The sequence below is a fragment of the Silurus aristotelis genome, assembly GCF_946808225.1.
Source record: "Silurus aristotelis genome assembly, chromosome: 11".
In the NCBI taxonomy this organism is placed as follows: domain Eukaryota; kingdom Metazoa; phylum Chordata; class Actinopteri; order Siluriformes; family Siluridae; genus Silurus; species Silurus aristotelis.
The window spans coordinates 3,012,087-3,030,843 of NC_139584.1; the positions used below are offsets into that span (position 1 = coordinate 3,012,087).

At 41.5% G+C, this 18,757-nt stretch overlaps 1 protein-coding gene across 1 annotated transcript; it reads left to right on the forward strand.

Moving 5' to 3' along the window:
* The first annotated feature begins 794 nt into the window (after nucleotides 1-794).
* On the forward strand, nucleotides 795-18,120 carry mecp2 (methyl CpG binding protein 2). The gene is made up of 3 exons (XM_083554977.1): nucleotides 795-1,068; nucleotides 10,629-10,973; nucleotides 11,720-18,120. Exons 1-3 carry the CDS (start codon nucleotides 1,037-1,039, stop codon nucleotides 12,918-12,920), a joined length of 1,578 nt encoding a protein of 525 aa, XP_083411103.1. The 5' UTR covers nucleotides 795-1,036; the 3' UTR covers nucleotides 12,921-18,120.
* The last annotated feature ends 637 nt before the right edge of the window (nucleotides 18,121-18,757 follow it).

The window sequence follows — 18,757 nt, forward strand, 5'->3', positions numbered from 1 at the left end:
ATCAGTGTTCTGAGAGTCACATTCGAGTCTTTTCATATAAACTGAGGTGATTAAAGAGTCTTGTGATAAAAATGATAATGGAAACATTATAGTTATAATAATAGTATTTTGGATACTTAGGTACATTTGAATGCAAATTATTGTACTTTTACTGGAGTATATCTCGACTTTAACTCAACCACGTGGTACTTCATCCACCACTGTATCTATGATAAGTATATGATAGTTGCAGCATGACAATATGTATAGAAAGATAAGAAGAAGGAGAAGAAGTCGCAGGTAAATTTCTCCTTGTAGAATTACCGAATAAGTTATTTGAACACTTTCTGATTGTGATGAAGAAACAGACAGGTGTTAGGGAGCTTAGTGGCTCTGAAGGTTGTGTGTTTAAATCGCAGCCACACCAAGATGCCAACTCTGGGCCCCTGAGCATGGCCCTCAACCCTGTAAAGGTAAATGTAAGACGCTCTGAAGTGTAAATGAAGAAGAAGAAGAAATCCTCAGTCATTTGAGGTGTATTCGGAGGTGTCATACAGTTGCTATAACACTTTGGTTTCGAAGAAAAAACTAATGGGAGGAAGGAATTTAGGAAAGAATAAAATCTGTGAAATATATATACTTATAAAAATAAATAAACAAGGACAAACTAATAAATAAATAAATAAGTGTGTAAAGAGTTTATCCCCCTGCACACCGCAGTGTCCGGTGCGAGGCCTCGACATTCTTGTCTGATGATCCATTTGCCTTGTGCGGAAATCTCGCGAGAGTTGTGGCGCGGACGCGGCGCTGAGCGCGATTGGAAATCTCGCGAGATCTTGGCCCGCTTCTATGGTGTAGTAGAGAGGGAGTGGGAGAGAGAGAGAGAGAGAGAGAGAGAGAGAGGGGTAAGAGGGTGAGAGGAGGGGGAAACTCACAAAGATGTGTTGCGTGATCTTTTTGGACGTTTATTCGTTTAAATAATAGTAGTCATAATAATTTCTAAAAAAAAAAAAAAAAAAAAAAAAAAAAAAAAAAAAAAGGAAAAAAAAAAAGAAATATGGCCGCCGCAGAGAGCGGAGAGGAGCGACTGTAAGTGTGAACGGATCCGTGTTCGTGTTGTAATGCTGTGGCTATTGCGCATTTTCCTCCGCGCGGCTAACCCGTTATTGTGTGTGTGTGTGTGTGTGTGTGTTCGCGCGCGCGCGCGCGCGTGTGTGTGTTAGCGTGCTAAGCCCGTTAGCATTAGCTTGCAAGAACGTCACATGTATTTCCCTGTTTTTTTTTTCCCTCCCCTCTCCTCCAGTCCACGGATCAACACTTTCTTTTAGCTTACTTGCTAACCACCGAGCTAGCTAGCAAACCTACCTACCTACCTATCAGGAGGTGTGTGTGTGTGTGTGTGTGTCATTTTCTGACGTTACTCTGAACTAATATCACATCTAACCTGCGGCTCTACACCACCAGCTTCCTGTCGCCCATCTGATCTTTTCAAAACATCAGAAACTAATCAGGAAGTACAAAAATATAGAATAAATATAATGTTTATGAGGTTAATTTCTCAACCTAAACACCAGAAGTTAGCTGGGTAAGAAGCTAGGGATGCACAAGCTGCATGCTTGGGAATGACATTATTGTCCTATTTATGCCTGTGTGATATTTTACAACCGTACATTACATCCACATTTATGTGCAGCATCTGTGTGTGTGTGTGTGTGTGTGTGTGTGTGTGTGCAACTTTGCATGCATGCAAGTTTGATGGGTTGGTTTCCAAATGCACATCAATATACACTGAAAATGTAAATGCATATCTGTATTCGGGATGTAACGATACACAGGTCCGTAACAAACCGGTTCGGTACGGGGCTTTCGATTCTGCGCACACGTATACCGAATATCGTTTTTACGCGAGGAACGTAGTCCTCAAGTTCGTTGAGTTTTGTCCATCTCGAAAACATACACGACAACGACAGGGGTATTTAAAAAAAAAATATATAAACTAGAGTTAGCACAGCGTCATTCCGTTTGCGAACACGCATTTGTTTTTACCGATGCGCCAAAAACCCTATGCGCTAATCCGGCAATTAAAACGGTCCGTGTGGAAACATAGTGAAAACTCCGTTTGGTGTCCTGATGATTTTATTTTGTTTAAAACACGATAATTACTTTAAAGCATTTAAAAGAATATTTTGTCTTTATTCGCTTTATTGAGTATAAATTCACTAGTAATAAACACGCATTCGCTTAAAGCGTCCGTATTTTTCCGTACGATTTCCGTACGTGGATCCGGACGATTTTTTGGTTTATTTTTTAAGATTCATCCTGCGATTGTCTCACGTCGGTCCAATCTCTAAAATGTGAACTAATTTCCGGACTATTAAGCGCACCCAAATATAAGCCGCACCCACTGAATTTGACAAAGATTTTATTTTGAACATAAATAAGCCGCACCTGTCTATAAGCCGCAGGTGTCTACACTGAAACTAATGAACTTTACACAGGCTTTAATGAAAGACAGTGTCTGTTACACGACTTGTATCTAAACAGTAGCCTACCAAGAAAGTCATTGTTCACTGTCTTCCTCCTTCCTTTCACAACTATTTCTCTCGGGATTTTATCTTTTGGCATCGCAGTGCGTTTAAAAATCACCATCGGTGAAGCTTTTCTCCCGATGCAGTGCAGCTCAGAACACAGGTGAAGTGTGTTTTCATGCCCGGTTGTTTTCAGCGTGACGAATGATTCACATTTCCTGTAGACAGTCCGAGTGAGCGGCAGGTCAAACGTCAGAGGAACATCATCCATATTTATGATGTGGTGCGGCCCGATTCAGTGGGAGCGCATCTGATTTAATATAAAGAGTTTCATTGGTTTACCTGAACTCGTTCTGCAATTTCATTGGTCTAATGTTTTGGGGTTCAGTTTTTTGGCAGCATGAAGTTTGTGAAACCGAGAAAAACCCCGGAAAAATCCATAAATTAGCCGCTTCGTTGTTTAAGCCGCGGGGTTCAAAGCGTGGGGGAAAAAGTAGCGGCTTATAGTCTGGAAAATACGGTAATTTACACTTGGACACGTTTCAATTTTGTTTTCCGTAGGCGTTGCCGTGACTCATCTGGACGGTTAGAATCGTATATGGACGTGCACGTAGTGAAGAGTCCCAGTTGTGTGTATTTTAAGTTTTTTTTTCCAGGTTTCTGGGGTCCCGGATCGGTCCGTCGAGGAAACGGAAGTCGATGCGTGTTGTTGTTTTCGTGACACAAGCGTTTTACCGACAGATAATCAGAGTAGAAATAAACAGGATTGAAAAGTAAGCGAAGTGTTGGAGGGGAAAAAAACGCAAGTTAGAAAACGGACGTCCAGATTTGGAATGCTGGTTTGTGTTTGATTTGTTGTTGTTGTTTTTTTTTTTCCCATAGGCACAATACGCGCCACGAAAAATTCTGGGACGGGGTTTTGTGAACATGGGTGGGGCAAAACATTCAGCATTCACATTCCGGACCTTCATAAATCACCTTTGCGATGCTGACAAACACCATTTTGTGGAAAAACAGGATGTGTCTGATTCATCGTTTGATATCAAGACGTTTGGAATGTTTTATCGGAATACCGAATTGTCGCCGTAGCGTGTTCGCTTTTCCGTAAGAGCACTTTTTACAAACGTGTGCTTTATACGCCATGGGAAAGAAATCTCAGTTCCTCGTAGTTTATTAATAAAGCTTCTACATTTTCTCATATTTTGCAAAAAAAAAACAAAAAACAACCATTTCAGTTTCTCACAGTTCAATAAAAAAAGCTTTATTTTTCTTCATTTGAGAAAGAAAAAAAAACTTTCATAATTTCTCATTGTTGTGGGAAAAAAAAGTTTTCTCGGTTTCTCGTAGTTCACAGACAAAAGCTTTTTTTTTTTTTTTTTTTGTAGTTTACTGACAAAAGCGTTTTCTGTTTTTTTTGTAGTTTACGGACAAAAGCTTTCTCTGTTTTTTGTCGTAGTTCACGGACAAAATCTTTCTCGGATTCTCAACAAAAAAAACTTTCTCGTAGGTCGTGAAAAAATTATTTCTCAATTTCACGTAGATTGTGAAAGAAAGCTCTCTCAGCTGCTTGTGGGTAATGCAGCTCAGTTTCTCACAGTTCATGTAAAAAGCTTTTTCATTTTCTCGTAGTTTGCAAAAAAAACTTTATTTCTTTCTTGTAGTTCACGGAAAAACTTTTCTCCCTTTCTTGTGGAGACACGGTGAGCCAGGATTGTTACCGGGGACGAGGAGAACCGCGAAACGTCTGATGCACAAAAGGCTTACAGTTAATCTGGAATATTACACTTCTTTATAAACTCGTACTCCATGGTGTATAAAAACAGCTCGGAGAAAAGCTCTTTCTCAGTTTCTCGTAGTTCGGGGAAAAAGCGTTCTCAGTTTCTCGTAGTTTGTAAAGAAGAAAAAGCTTTTGCAGTTTTTCATGGTTCGGGGAAAAATCATTAATTTTGGTTTCTCGTAGTCTACGAAAACTGTTTTTCATAGTTCAAAATAAAGTTTTCCCGGTTTCTCGTAGTTTGCAAAAAGAAGCTGTCTGTTTCTTGTAGTACGTGGAAAAATGCCTTCTCCTTTTTTTTTGGGTTTGCGAAAAGATTTTCTCCCCGTTTCTCGTAGTTTGAGGGGGAAGACTTTCACAGTTTCTCGTAGGGGGGGGGGGGTGTTATAAAACAGTTTCTCGTAGTTTGTGGGAAGAAAACTTTCACCGTTTCTCGTAGTTTGGGGAGGGGGGGGGGTTGAAACCGTGTCTCCTAGTTTGTGGGGAAAAAAAGCTGAAACCGTTTCTCGTAGTTTGTGGGGAAAAAAGCTTGTTTCTCTACTTCTGAGTTTGTTGCGAGTTTTAGGGTGCGACACATTTGGTATTTCACCACGCCATCAGTCGGACGTCTTGTTTCTAAACTAAATACGTGAATCAAATCGAAGTTCTTTCATAGGGGCTTTAACCAGGATCTGTGTGTATGAGTGAGTGATAGTGTGTAGCACCACCATGTTAAACAGCTCGTCAGATTTCACCTCGAGCTAGCTTCCTGTTCGTAGCTAACAGTTAAGCAGCTTGCCTTTACGTGTGTGTGTGTGTGTGTGTGTGTGTGTGTGTGTGTGTGTGTGTGAGTGTGAGAGAGAGAGAGAGAGAGTGTGCAACAGTGCGTGTGTCAGCCATTGTCGGGGATTTACCCAAAGCATGTGAAATGAACTCATCCTGTTTGTTAGTGCAAAGCATTCGGGATTTCCAAACCCTGCCGTAACGCACGTATTCAGACTCAGATTTTCTTGCAGAAAACGTTTAAACGGGAAGAGCGGAGTGCAGTCGGGCTGACCTGACGTGACCCGTGTGATGCACTCACTCACACTTACTCGTGCGCACACACACACACACACACACACACGCACACACACACACAGAGTGCTGCTTCTGCTGCATCCTTTCTCTTCCCTCCCTGAGCTGACTTCATTTGCTTTCTGATTTTCGTAGTGCGATTCAGACGAGGTAGAATCGACAGGCAGGACTTTTCCCACACGGTTTCAAATTGTTTTTGTCTGTTTTTTTTTTTCTGGTTTGTTTGTGTTTATCATCATCCGAGTTAAAAAAGAAATCGCTTTGTTCTCTGTCTTACTTTTTCTTTCACTTGTTCGCACTCTTTACCAAGTTGTTAACTCTTCTAGCTGATCTCATGCTCTTCAAATGATCGTTATCATATTAACCACACCACATGACCAAAAGTATTGGGACACCCGACTTTCCTCAGCCGTATGTTGTTCTTCTCCAAGCTGTTACATCAAAGTTATAGGCACACAATTGTATAGGATGAAATTTTACTTCAGCTATCAGACCCGAACCTGTTCCAGCCCGACACTGCTCCCTGTGCACAAGCTCCATGAAGATACGCTTTACATGGTTCGGAGTGGAAGATCTTCTGCTTTAGATCTCCTATTGAACGCCTTTGGTGTGTATTTTTCGTGCTGACCACACCCCAGGCCTCCTCACAAGGACACTATAGTGGGGGGAAAAAAATCTAATGGAAGATCTTCCCAGAAGAGCGAAGGTGTCCACAAAGTTTTGGTCGTTTTTTGATAAATTAAAGAACAACACACACACTTTTGTTTCATCCATTAATGGTTACATTTTACGGAACAAGCCGTTTCCTGTTTCCTGATCCGATTCGGTTTAAAACGGTGTTCCAGTGTGTATGTAAGCTCGCTTTATGGTTCACCAAGTACCTTTTCAGCCTTCCTAATGATTTTGCATAGTACTAGTTCTAGTTTCGGTCGCATGGCAAACAAAAGTTTGTGGACACCCGAGCATCCCCCATTCTATCTTTAGTCCCCGTATGCTCTTATAAAAACCTCCACCCTTCTGGGAAGATGTTCTACTAGATTTTGTGGAGATTTGAGCTCATTCAGCCACTGATGTAGGCCTGGGGGTGCAGTCAGTTTGAACAATTCATCCCAAAGGTGTTTAATAGGGTTGGATTTTGTGCACAGGGGTGTCCTGCTGGAACAGGTTCGGGTCTCCTAGTTGAAGTGAAGGGAAAATTTTCATTCTTAAGAATGAAAGTTTGTGGCAACAATTTGAAGAACCACATATGGGTGAAAAAAGCCTATGTTTCGCCTTATAAAGTATTTGCTGTTGGTCAAACTGTCAAACTTGGGCCTATATATAGGATATATATATATATATATATATATCTCCCACAAAGCAGATGCTCGTAGCTTGTGGACAGGATTAATAAATAAATGCAGCCCTGTGTGTGTAGTGAACCAAGACGTTTGTGTTACTAATGAGACAGAGAGTGTGGCTTCGTCCCAGCCTTCAGCGAGGGATTCCGAATCGAGCGAACGCAATAAAACGCGACGTCGAAACGAAACGTTTCAGGTACTAAAACTGTGTGAAACAATCCGAGGTTTTACCCTCTGAAATAATTTTAGATGTTTTCCCCATCTGCTTTACTTTCACTTCTGGTCACAGACAATCCTGCCTTCATCCGGTCTGTGCTGATGAAAAGCTTTACTATAGTTGTGCATGTTCTTCACGACAACGGCTGCAGCGAGTCGATTCGATTCTTCATCGGTGGTACCGGTGATCGATCAGTTCCCTCCCTTCTGCTTTTAGAATTGAAGACTTTTTTTTTTCGTCCTTTTTCTTCATGACGCACAAATGTTTACCGAGATATTCGAATCCGTCGATCACCGAACCTTAAAAATAATAAAACGTAAATCACGCAAGAATAAAAAATAGAAACAAATACACTACGTTGCCAACACAATACAAACGTATTGGGACACCAGACTTATGTGTTTCTTCCCCAAACTGTTACCACAAGGTCCGAGGCACACGCTTGAATAAGAAGATTAGCATGGAACGTTTCTTGCGATTTCACAAGTTAATACAAAGAGTATAAAAAAGTATAAATTCTCGATTAAATTGTAAATTAAAGTGCAAAATGATCGACTGAAACGTAAACGTAAACATTTTTCTGGTGAAGAAAAAGAGCTCCAAAGACGGCTACATTTTCGTTCGATTTATGTTATAACTTGGCCGTTTGATGGCGCTGTCAACGCAATTCAGCCTTCACGTGACCAGCAGATTAGGACCTCTAGTGTTCGAACAGCGCAACTGCAATTGTTTATTCCGATCGTTATGTTTTCACAGTGCTGCACATATTGCAGGGATTACGTCATCAATTCGCATAACCTTCAACATCAACTTTTTATTAAAGGTTATTATTTTATAGTAACAGCTATTTCAATCGGATTTTTTTTTTTTGGTGGATCCTTAATGCTGGCTGAGATGGTGACATGATATAAAGTCTGCCTCAATATTCACTTTAATCTAATAATCAGAAAATTGTATGAATTTTTTTTAAACTTAATATTAAAAAAAAATAAATAAAAAAAACAGTGATGGCGAAAAAAAAGAAATATTTTATTATTCAATATTTTTGTAATAAATGAAATAAATAACAACGATAATAAATACTATAATACATATATATATATATAAAAAAAAGTTTAAAATGGAATAAATACAAATAAGTAATAAATCCCAAAAAAACATTTTTTTTTTTTTTTTTTTTTTTACATAAATCATCCATTTTTCAGGAGTTTTTCAGACTTTCTCCTTTTTTAGTAATGTGACGTTTTTTCATTTTCTTTTTGTCCTATTATTTTCGAGAGAGAGGGGGAGGGGATTGTGAGGGAATTAATGTTTATATACAAAAATAAAAAATCCTGAATCATGAAAATGTGCTTAATAAAATAAATATGAATATAATACTATAGTTAATAAATTCTGTATAATAAATATTGTATGTCTCTCTCCGTGCCGCGCGCAATCTCGCGTGTAAAAACAAACAGCACGTGGTGTCAGTGATTCTCCTCTAGAGGCCGCTCTCGCAATGACGGCGGACCGGAAGTCGGTATTGATGTTATGTTTTATTGATGAATCGGTCGACATTCTAATAAAAAGTTTCATGTGCTATTCTGTTCTCGGTAGCACTCGGTAACTGCAGCTTTCATCACACAACCTCATTATTGGGGAAGTGGTAGATCAGTGGTTAAGATATTGAAGTTCTGATTGAAAGGTCGTGAGTTCACATCCCAGGATCGAGAAAGTCCCTTAACCCCTTAGGTGCTCAGTTGTGTAAATAAGATTCTCTCTGGTGAAATAATTTTAGTAGTAAGAGCTGTAAATGCTTGGAGACCATTGTGTAGCTGAGGACGTTCTACACACGAGCCTGAAGATCCATGAGGATGGTTAATGAATCACAAAGATGGATTTGTACAGATTTTGGACTTCATATAAACTACATACCGCGTTCCGCTCGTATTCAGGGATTGATTCTTCCCCAGCGCTGCTTTATACGCTGCAGATGATTGTTCAGGCTCACGGATGGCGAGAGCAGGATGAAGCCCAGACAGGCCATGAGATTACTGCAGGCGTATTATAGGAGTTATAGGCCTGAGTGGGCTTCAGAATTGGAGCGGTGGTAAGCAAAAAGCGATCGGAGCCTCTCGGGTCGTTATGCTGCTCACCATCACGGTTGCCATGTTCTTCATTATTAAATGATTAATATGCAGTTGGCCTTGGTGCTCTCTGTCTGTCTGGCAGCACGGCTCAGCCGGTTAGCGCTGAAAAAGTAGAGGCCTCCCCTCCACACACACACACACCACACACACACCCCACACGTGAGTGACGTTAATCAGGACGTTAATAGATCTTTCTAATCCAAGGCTTGAAGTAATTTTAATGACTAAAGTACTGAAATGGTAAGGACATTGTTGTCTACATTATACGGTCAAAAGTATCGGAACACCTGACTGTTGTGGTTCTTCGCCAAACCGTTAGCACAAAGTTAGAGGCAGACATTTGTTTGACATTCATTTGAACTAGGAGACATAAAACCTGTGCCAGCTTCATAAAGATATGCGTTTACATGGGTTGGAGTAGATCTCCTTAACATTAATTAATTGGAACCCCCAGGCCTCCTCACCTAACCTCACGCCTGACTCCACAAAAGCTGGTGGAACATCTTCCCAGAAGAGTGGTGGTCCCAGAACCTGGAAATGAGCACTAAATGTTAAATGGATGTTAAAAAAAATACCAAACAAACAAACTAAAGCACATCTAAGCTTATGGTGAGGTGTCTGCAAACTTTTGGCCATATGGATCGGATATGTATTTGGTAATTAATTGATTAATTAATTTAATGATTGATTTAATAAAAAGCATCATTTGATCTGTTTCTACAGTAGTTACGTTTAACGACGTGGCTCTTCTGAGAAACGTTTTCTCATCTCGTAGCTATAAACAGACGTTCCCTCACAACCTCGCTTCTTTTTTTTTCCTTTTCACGTTCTCAATTTTTATTTTCGCTCCGAGTCGAAAGTCTCAAGACAAACAAAAAAAAACCGAGCTCGTCATGTTGCAGAGGAACTACAAACCACAACGTCTTCTAAATGTTCCTGTGTGAGAAACAGCTTTACGTCCGAGTGTCCCAAAGTGCCACTTCTAGCGATTTAAAAAGTCTTGAATTTCACGATGCCCTAAAGCGTTAGTACTTTTATTTTTTTGTGCTTATTTTATTAAAGAATTAAAAAAGGTATTAGTTATTAATAGGTATTTAATTTCGATCTTGTATTCAGCATTATCTGTAATTCTTTGTTTGGGGATTTTTTCCTGTGGCTTTTTTCCCCCTCTTTTCTATGCGCTTTGAAAAAAATAAAAGTAGGCCTCCGAGTCAAAAGAATTACCCGCAAAAGTGCCATCAGTGGTCGCAAGGGAGATTCCAGCAGCCCTTCTGCTTGATCAGAAGGTGCAGTACTCTCGCCCTCGCACTACAGCTGGGGAATCTTCACACACGTGATGAAATGGCACGGGTGGTGGTTTCCCTGCGCTCCTTTGCCATGCAACCGAACGCAGGAAATTCATCACTTTCCACCGAATGTTTACACGTTTATTTCGTTTGTTACTTTGCAGTCACAGATCCTTTTTCCTTTTATGTATTAATTTTTTCCTTCAGACTTTCCACCAAACACGCATTTAATATACACAAGTCGTCATGATTTGCTTTTGATTTTCTTCTCGCTGATCCCTAATTCGGCGTCTGTTTCCCGGTGTGTCGCGTGCAGAGGCGACGGAAAGGGCGAAGACCAGGAGGGTTCTAAAGAAGCGAGTCAAAAACAGAAGAAGAGCAAAAAAGAGCCGGAGCAGGATGTCGAGAGGGTCGAGCCTGCCGTTGCCGAGGGGGACGACGGCCAGCGGGCGGAGGCGGGCCAATCCGAGGCCTCTGCCCCCGAACCCGCTGCGGCCCTCGGCTCTCCGGAAGCTTCTTCCTCGGCGAAGCAGCGGCGCTCCATCATTCGGGACCGCGGGCCTTTGTACGACGACCCCTCGCTGCCTCAGGGCTGGACGCGCAAACTCAAACAGCGCAAGTCCGGACGGTCGGCTGGCAAATTCGACGTCTACCTGATCAAGTGAGTAGCGTGCGAAGCGATCACTTCGATAACGTGCCGCGGTTAAGGTCGCAGGTTCGATAAGAAAATTCCAAATAAAGACGTGTTCTCAAAGGAATGAAGGAAATCATTTATTTATTTGTTTATTTTTATGAATGTTGTACGACCATGTCGATTGCAAAAAAGCTAGTTTGAAAGCGGAGACGAATTTTTGCTTAACTCAGCAAAGATCCCTGAGAATATTTGTCATCCACAGACTTTTTCTTTTTATAAACCCAAAAAAAAAACAAAAAAAAAAACCTTCTGCTGGGGGAGGGTGAAATAGATGAGTGCTGGTGTAATGTTGTGATTTGGGTCAGACCAGACGAGACTAAACCCTGGAGCTCTGAGACAAACATCCTGGGTGACTCCTTAGCGCAATAGTCTCGATACGTCACGAAGATAATTCAATATAACTCTAATTGCTTTTACAGAGATTTTTTTTTTTTTGTGTGTGTTTTAAGTCGTGATCTTATCGAGTTACGTGACGTTCTGCAAAGTTGAATGATTCACTGGTGCAAAAGAGAAGTGGTCCCGCATGATGGACAGCTAAATAATACACATCCTGTGAGAGTCGGTGTGGACTGGTGCGCAAATGATGTGCATGACGTAGTTGTGTAGCACGAGGAAGGAAGATTAGCTCATGGTTTTTTTTTTTCCCGCCTCTGTATTTAAATTTTAAATCTGTTCAATTTTAAGCAAACCCCTGTTTTGTTTCTTTTTTCCAGCCCAGAAGGGAAAGCCTTCCGTTCCAAAGTGGAGCTTATGGCGTACTTCCAAAAGGTGGGTGACACCACCACAGACCCAAATGACTTTGACTTTACGGTCACGGGGCGCGGGAGCCCTTCGCGCAGGGAGAAGAGACCGCCGAAAAAGCCCAAAGTGGCCAAGCCGACGGGCCGAGGGAGGGGCCGGCCGAAGGGCAGCGGTAAGGTACGGCAGGCCACGGAGGGCGTAGCGGTTAAACGAGTGGTCGAAAAGAGTCCGGGCAAACTCCTCGTCAAGATGCCATTTGTGGCCCCGAAAACAGAGGCGGGGTCGCCGTCCGGGCATGTCCCCGTCATTAAACAGCGGCCAGGGCGGAAAAGGAAAGCGGAAAAAGAGCAGGTGAGCGCGCCGAAGAAACGCGGCAGAAAGCCGGCGGCCGCTTCTCAGGCCGCGGCAGGAGGGACGGGTTCGAGCGTGGCGTACGCTGCCGCGGCCATGGCGATGTCAGAAGCCAAGAAGAAGGCGCAAAAGGAGTTGGTGGCCAAGCCTGTGCAAGAGAAAGCCCTCCCCATCAAGAAGCGCAAAACACGCGAGACGATGGAGGAGGCGGAAGGGTCCACTGCGACCACACCCGAGGCACCGAGCAGCGTAGCAAAACGACCCACAAGTCAAACGCCGACCTCCGCTGGAGCGGAGTCGGAAAAGGGACAGAAGCATCACAAACACTCGGGCCGAAAGCATAAGGAAGCAATGGATCCTGGAAATGGCAGCAGCAGTGGGCCGAAGGTCCACAAAAAAAGAGATCAGCGTGAGCAACAACTGAAACACCTCCACCATCACCATCATCACCACCACCACCAACACCACCTGCCCCTGATGGAGCCGTCCATCTTCACCCCGCAGGCTCACCAGCTTTCCCTTGGCCACTCCATGCATGGAGGACCCCCGGTGGAGAACGAGCCCCAGGACTTGAGCACTTCCAGGTCGAGACAGGAGCCGTTAGCCTGCAGGGAAGAAGCCCGGACCGACAGTCACACGGTTAGAGACACTTCAGGCAAGATGGCAGCGACAGAGTTGCGAACCCAACAGCAGCAGCAGCATGGCACTGTGACAGGGGATGGAAAGGAACTGAGAGACATTGTTCCTCCTTCCGCCGTTCCCAGGCCGAGTCGAGAAGAAACAGTCGAGTCCAGGACGCCTGTGAGCGAACGCGTGAGCTGAAGGACGTGACTGACATTCGGACTAACTGACCAATCAGCAGCAGCGGCTGTGTTCTAGCGCAGGAATAGAGGCACTCACAGGGGGAGGAGTTTAATTTTTTCCTTTTTTGTTTGTTTTTTTTTTGTTGTTTTTTTTTTTTTTTAAACAAAAATGTACATGTACTTACAAAAGGCAGCTGTTGTGTCGAGTGTCGGATGAGTGACTCGAATGCGGCGCGACGATCCGATTTCCGGCGTCCCGCTTCTGAAAGAATTATTTTTTCGTTCGCCCGTTTTTTTTTTTTTTTTTTTTTTTTTAACCGTTATACTAATATAGAAATTGTAGGAACCATGTGTTATTGCTTCGTTAGAGCTTCTAGGAAATCGCAAGATACTGAGATAGTAACGGATGCACAAGTCACCCGGAAGCTGATTTACAGCGATGCGTTCGCTGCCAAAACCAGACGCCACGTCCATCCTCCTTTTTTTTTCTTTTATTATAATAAGTATTAGACGAAGGCAGTCTGGTTGACTAAATGAAGTCAGTTCTCCCGAAAAGGCCACATTTAATGGGGGGGGGGGGGGACTCCAGCGGTCGTACTCGTACCCCATCAATCACGTTTTTAAACACGTCTGATTAAAGGTTAATCAAACCCTGAGCGACAGATGACGAGGATGGTTTTTAAAAGTTTATTTTAAAGTTTTTTGGGGGAATTTTAGGACCTCAATCACGCGCCGCTACGGCTGGTTACATCCCGAACCCAAACCTGGACGTCTCTCCTCTCATTTGAAACGGCGAGACGTGGAGAGGAATGTCTGAGCGCTGAGGAATCTCGCCATCTGTTTCAGCCGTGTCGGATAGCAGACTCGCAGTGTAGGAGGGCAGTAGGGAAGGTTTTCTCTGTTACACTTTCTTTCTTTCTGTGTGTGTGTGTGTGTGTGTGTGTGTGTGTGTGTGTGTGTGTCGGGGTGGGGAGAGTTAAGCACAAACGGATTTGTGAATAAGCACGGTCCAAATAAGTGCGTGAAATGAGAATGAGGGTGAAAAAAAAAAAAAGAAATGAAATTCCAAAGCACTGCTTTCTAACACGATTTCTTCCTCTTAATTACCCCCCCCCCCCCACTTATCTTTCCAGCTTTTTTCTTTTTTCCTCTTTCTTTACAAACATAAAAAATTTGAAACCAGTGGCCTTGTGTTTCCTGAACACATCAGAGCCATTTTTTTTTGGACTCCTTGTCATGGCGATGGAACGCAAATAGGGAAGTGGACGTGATGCGAAGAGACGACATGCGCGCTATATTTACTAGACTTCCCCTCATACGACAGCTGCGACAGCTCACACGAGACGTTTGCTTTTCTTTTTTTTCTTACATGTTGACTCCGTTCAAATCTTGATGCAAAAAAAGAAAAAAAAAGGAAAAAAAAGACACAGACAAGAAACATGAAGCACTTCGTTAAGGTCGCTCCCGGGATGAAACATCTGGATTTTTACAGGGTGGCCAACTTGAAAACGGAGAGCCAAAGTAAAAAATAAATAAATGAAAAAAAGTAAAAAAAATAAATAAATAATCAGCATGGCAAAAATGTTTACGTTTTGAATATTCGCACAGTTTCGGTACGTATCCCGTAGAGGGGAAGCCTTCAAGAGGGCCCGCTTCTGACCCGCTTTTATAATTGCGCTTGTACGATATTTCCAGATAGCTGGGCCTCCACCCTCTGCAGCCGCACCCTATTCAATCCATATATACTTTTCAAAGTCACGTGTGTTTGTTTCCGTGTCCGTTTTATGTTCTAGACAGAAGCTCAGCGGTCGTGAGGTACATCCTTCCTCATTTTGTTCCTCTCGCCGACTTTTTGATTCCCCTCTGCCCCGGGTGAGCCGCGAGACACCGACACAAGGCACAAAAACAAACCACGTAACGCCGGAGTCGAAGCGTGGTGGTGGTTGCAACGAGACGCGATCGATGTACAGAAACGGTATAGAGGCGTATAGAGATGAGGCCTGACCACAGGCTAATCTCGTGGCTGTTGTATTTAGATGGATACCAATTAATGGCCAATGATGTTCAAGTGGAGGCCGTTATGAAGGGTCACGGACTGGCATTTATGGCAGTGGAATCGATTTATTAGTGATACGGACGTCCTGTAAATGTATATATTTTTTTTTCATTATGTAAGAAGCCTAAACATCCTAGTGATACTATCCCTGCTGATGAAGTCACTTTTTATTTTTATTTTTTATAAATACAGCATATAGCCATGTTGTAGTGTATCTAATCCTAAATGAGCATACATTTTTTTACCATTTATAAATGGTAGGAAAAAAAAAAACACCCGTCTGTAGTTGACTGCGTAGATTCAAACAATTAAAATATTCCGACTCATATTTTACTATTCAGTGCCACCACTCCCGTTTTTTTCCTCCATGTCTAAATATATATAAAACATCTTTATAAATAAAAGGTCATTGCAGAGAAGAGCCGGCATGATGCTCGACGCTCCTCGTCCTTTCGCCTCCTCTCTGCCTCGACCCTCGCCAGCGGGGAAGAGGACACGGAGAAACTAGAGCACTTGTGCTCTGGAGAAAAGGGCTATGAAATAATCGAAAAAAGAAAAAAAAAGACAGCAGAACGAACGATACGAAAGGCGTTCTCCTAGACGCTTTCGTAACACGGTTCCTTGCTCGAGGTCCGACCACTGAGGTCTTGAGCATCTTCAGATCCCACTAGCTTGCTCTGTTCCGGGAGATCGCTCGTATCTAGCATGTCCGGTGCACTCGACCTGCCGGAACAGGGATCTTATCCAGCGGACTATGACCTAAATACGGCGGGTAGACGCTGTCATCGTCCCTGGTCTGACTAATCTGAGAGGGGAGGCGTGAGGACTGCGGCGTCGAGTAAACAAGCTTGGTGCGGAACACGTCCAACGCGAAAGGGGGGAAAAAAAAGTAGAAAAAGCACGAAGCAAGGCCTGCCACAGAATGGCCTTCGTTTCAAGGATCGCTTCGTTTTAAGGATTGGACCAAATCGATCCCTGAGGTGGGTTGATTGGTCTCTTTTTTCTTTTTCTTTTTCTTTTTTCACCCAAGCAGGATCCCCATCAATCTTCGCTGTGCCATTTATTATTTTGGTCATTGTTTGTCCGTAGAGAAGAGGCTTCCATGTAACTTTTCCACTTACACCGTGATTGATGCTTTTTTGTAGCACTCAGTGCCCACTGTCAAACAAAACAAACCCTCACAAACCACAACGGGGATCCTATAACAACACGTGATGTTACCTTATTATATCGGTTTTGTGCCTCTGGAAGACAAATATGCTATGGAATGTCCTCGTGTCCCTGTAGCGCGAAATCTACATGCTATGTACGTGAAACATGTAACAATATGCATGATTGCCATTAGAATTAGTACATTGCTTGCCCTCTACTATACTTCGTAACGGCGTTCTTTCTTTTTTTTTTTTTTCTATTTTTTTCCCCATTTTTTGTTTTTTTTTTTTATCTCTGGAAACACTCCTCTCCGAGAGCCGGCCAAAAAAAAAAAAAAAAAAAGTCTGAGCGCAGGATTTTCGAATCCTGAACACAGCGAAAATACAAGGTCACTTGTATGTTTGTGCACTTCAGTAAAAAATGGACAAAAAAAACTTTAAGTTGGACAAGATGTTTTTTTTTTCCTGTTTTTTTTTTTTTTTCAATTCCAGTTCTCAAATCTGAGACGACGGTTACGCATGGGCTCCCAAAGCTGTTCCTCCTCAACGCTTCCCAGATGCCATGGCAGACCTATTCCGACTAAATTATTACTCGTGGATTGTAGTGATATATGTATTTTAAATTTAAATTTTTTTTTTATAAATTTATTTTGTTGTTTTTTTTTGGTTTTTTTAAAGAAGCCAATGTTAGGAGTAGACTATTAAGAGCAATAGTTATATTTAGCAATTTCTCTACTTATTTTTTCATTTAATTTTTTCCCCCACCATTTCTCGTGTCTTTAGATTGTGTACGATGTTATATATTTGAGGAAAGGAAAAAAAAAAAAAAACACACACATACACAACGACGACGACAACAACGTTAAAGCTGACTTAAGCTGACTTATGAGGAATGCCTGAAATACAAATACAATTCTAGCACTTGAGATACATACAGGAAAAGGAGAATGAAGGTTGAATAAAAAAAATATATGTAAAAAAACCAAAAAAAAACAACACACGTTCAGCTTCGAGTCTTCATCGGTAGAACATTCATGGTCTATTTAACATAGTCTTGTGCCTTGAAGTTTCAGTAATAGAACTTTATACGGTAGTTGTGTTTTTATTCTAAGTCCTGTGTTTGCCTCTTGTTGGTATCCAGTGCTTTGGCTGTGTTGAGGATTTCTAGAGACGATATGATATGTTTGTCTTCTTTTTTGTTTCTTTTTTTTTTTTTCTTTTTCTTTGTACAGGAAAAACCACATTTGAAATAAATTAGGACAAATGTTACCTGGGCAATATTGACTGTGTAGAAGGGGTTATAGGTTCTTCTTCTTCTTCTTCTTATTATTATTTTAATCCCTACTATGTTGAATGTGTCTCTTGTTGGATGAAGTGTTCTCTATTTTAACATTTTAATGTTTCAAGTCATTTCATATATATCTATTTTATATATATATATATATATATATATATATATATATATATATATATATATATATATATATATATATATATATATAAAATACACACACACACACACACACACACACATATGCCTGCCTCAAATGGATTCTTCCAAGCACCATTTTGCATTTTTTTGGAAAGTAAAAGTCCAACCTGATGACTGATGAAATCACGACCTGCACTTTATAATGTATGTTTTCTGGCAGGACACAAATTATAATTTTTTTTTTTCTTTGTTTTTTTTTTTTTTTTTTTTTTCTTTTTCTTTTTACACACTCTGTTGTTTTAAAATGTTCCGTTTTATTTTTCCTCTGTTCCGATTTAGTTTGAAATAAAAGGGATGGGTAGTACTATGTATCTATAAGGTATATTATTTTAACCAAAACAGTCCTACAGCCTAGGTGTCAGTGGTTCCTCACCATTTGCCAAGCTCTAAGTCCTTGCCTTCCTGAAAGTAAAAAAAAAAAAAAAAAGTATAGTTTGTGTCTACTTTTATAGTACTGTGTTACTGTATTATTTGTTTGCCGTATGTAACAGATACACAACAGTAAACAACATTTACCTTCTGCTTGTCTAAAACGTTTATTTCATATCACCGGGGGTCTGGATTTTTCTTTTTTTTTTTTTTTTCTTTATATAGGTGAGTAAGGGAAGGAAATAGAAGCAGTGGTAGGTTATGAGTTTAAAAGCTGACATTGTTTGGCCCCTGAGCAAGGCCCCTTAACGCTGCATTTTTATAATTGCAAGTCGCTCTGGATAAGAGAGTCTGCCAAATGATGTAAATGTAAAAAGTGCAGATTCAGCTATTATTATTTATTTTATTTTTTTAAAGAAGAAACGGATTTTATAAATAATTGACGGCTCACACGCTGACACCCGAAAGCAGAAATTAATATAGAAGCACACTATATGGACAAAAGTTTGCGGACACCTGACATTATGTCCATTTTGTACGTCGCTCTTTTCACAATAAGTCCCTGTTTGCTCCTATCAGGACGGCCACTCTTCTGGGAAGATGTTCCACTAGATTTTGTGGAGATTTGTGCTCATTTATGGCTGCAGTCAGAGAGCAAAAGTTCATCCCAAAGGTGTTTAACACGGTTGGAGATCTTCATGGAGTTGGATTTGTGCATCGTCGTGCTGGAGCGGGTTTGAGTCTCGAACATTTCACAAATGTGTGCTTCCAAATTTCTGGTATCAGTT

Coding starts and splice junctions, on each gene's coding strand:
- mecp2 (XM_083554977.1), top strand. CDS start 1,037: ATGGCCGCCGCAGAGAGCGGAGAGGAGCGACT. Junction 1,069..10,628: donor GAGAGCGGAGAGGAGCGACT/GTAAGTGTGAAC, acceptor TGTCGCGTGCAG/AGGCGACGGAAAGGGCGAAG. Junction 10,974..11,719: donor TTCGACGTCTACCTGATCAA/GTGAGTAGCGTG, acceptor TCTTTTTTCCAG/CCCAGAAGGGAAAGCCTTCC.